This window comes from Eimeria mitis, genomic scaffold (assembly GCF_000499745.2).
Source record: "Eimeria mitis Houghton genomic scaffold, Emh_scaff661, whole genome shotgun sequence".
NCBI lineage: Eukaryota > Apicomplexa > Conoidasida > Eucoccidiorida > Eimeriidae > Eimeria > Eimeria mitis.
Genome location: NW_013574747.1, coordinates 15337 through 16853, shown reverse-complemented (window position 1 = coordinate 16853; position 1517 = coordinate 15337). Strand labels below are relative to the sequence as shown.

The window sequence follows — 1517 nt, the reverse complement described above, 5'->3', positions numbered from 1 at the left end:
TGCTGCTGCTGCTGCTGCTGCAGCTCCATATTGACAAGGCCAGCTGCAGTCTCGTCTTCAGGGCTCGTACAGCCAGCAGTAACAGCTACAGCAACAGCTGCAGCAATAGCTGCAGCAGCAGCAGCTGCTGCTGCAGCAGTAGTAGTACTGTTAATGGAAGCAGCAGGCGTACTGTCTCTGCCCATCGGCTGATATCTGAGGGAGTCAATCACTGCGGCTCCCTCTCTATCCCCTACACACCGCAGCAGCAGCAGCCGCACGAACTTCAGCAGCAACCGCAGCAGCAGCAGCAGCAGCAGCGCGAACTTCTGCTGCAGCCGCTGCAGCAAACCCCCCAGCAGCAAGCTGCCTTGATCGGCAGGGTCCATAGCAGGCGGCGATCCGTCTCCTTCCTGAGACCCAGGCAGAGCAGCAGTTTTGCTGCAGCACGTTGTGACGCAGCAGCAGCAGCAGCAGCAGCAGCAACAGCAGCAGCATCAGGAGGTGTCCGTACAGCTCATTCAAAGGGAGCTTCAGATAGGAAGCGATTAAATCAAATGATGCCAGGAGCGCGGGTGGGGGCATCGAGGACGTCAGCAGCAGCAGCAGCAGCAGCAGCAACAGGAGCAGCAGCAACAGGAGCAGCAGCAGCAGCAGCAGCAGATGTGCCGCCTTCAGCTGCGAAGGTGAGGAGGGTGGGGGGGGGCTCTTTGGATGTTATAGAGCTGTCCTTCTCCTCCCTCGACTCCACGCAGAAGTGGGCAGAACGGCATCTAGACGAGCTCGTGTATGCACACCTGCAGCAGCAGCAGCAGCAGCAGCAGCAGCAGAAGCAGCAGGAGCGGCAGGGGGGGTGCTGCCTGTGCATAACTGCAGCGCAGCAAACCGCAGGTGTGGGTACTCGGAGAGGAGATACAGGAGAAGAGCGTCGTTGGGTTTCTGCTGCAGGCAACTTGCATGCAACATATTTGCTGCCTTGGCGGCAGCAGCAGCAGCAGTTGCTGCTGCATCTACCTTTTGTTGCTGCTCTGTCTGTACAGCGCGTGCTGCAGCAGCTAGGCGTTCAATACCCACAGATCAAATGGGTCAATGATGTTCTCGTTCACAACAAAAAAATTGCGGGTGTTCTCTGCCAGAACACCAACCGCACCCTTGCTGCTGCTGCTGCTGCTGCTGCAGCTGCTGCTGCAGGGCAAAGGACTCCTGCAGCAGCAGCAACAACACCAACAGCATCTGATGATGTTGTTGTTTTGATGGGGATCGGCCTCAATCTTATTTCTCATCCTTGGGGGCAGCTGAGTGACTGCTGCTATCAAGGCAGCACAGATGTGCGTGAGGTGCTGCAACAGCAGCAACAGCAGCAGCAACAGCAACAGCAACAACAGCAAAAGCAGCAGCTAAAACAACTGCTGCTGCATCAGTACAACGACCTCGCCATGTGGCCGCCTCCCTCTTCTCTTTTGCTCGCCTCCAGCAGCAGCCAGAGCAGCAGCAGCAGCAGCAACAGCAGCAGCAACAGTGACAGTACCATGAACACT

At 57.3% G+C, this 1517-nt stretch overlaps 1 protein-coding gene across 1 annotated transcript in view; it reads left to right on the top strand.

Annotated features, from left to right (window-relative positions):
* Positions 1-539: 539 nt before the first annotated feature.
* Positions 540-1517, top strand: part of EMH_0019080 (uncharacterized protein) — a gene marked incomplete at both ends in the record, with an annotated part of 1167 nt that continues 189 nt past the window's right edge. Inside the window, one exon of the mRNA XM_013501280.1 lies at positions 540-1517. Within this exon, the coding sequence (XP_013356734.1) occupies positions 540-1517 (978 nt within the window).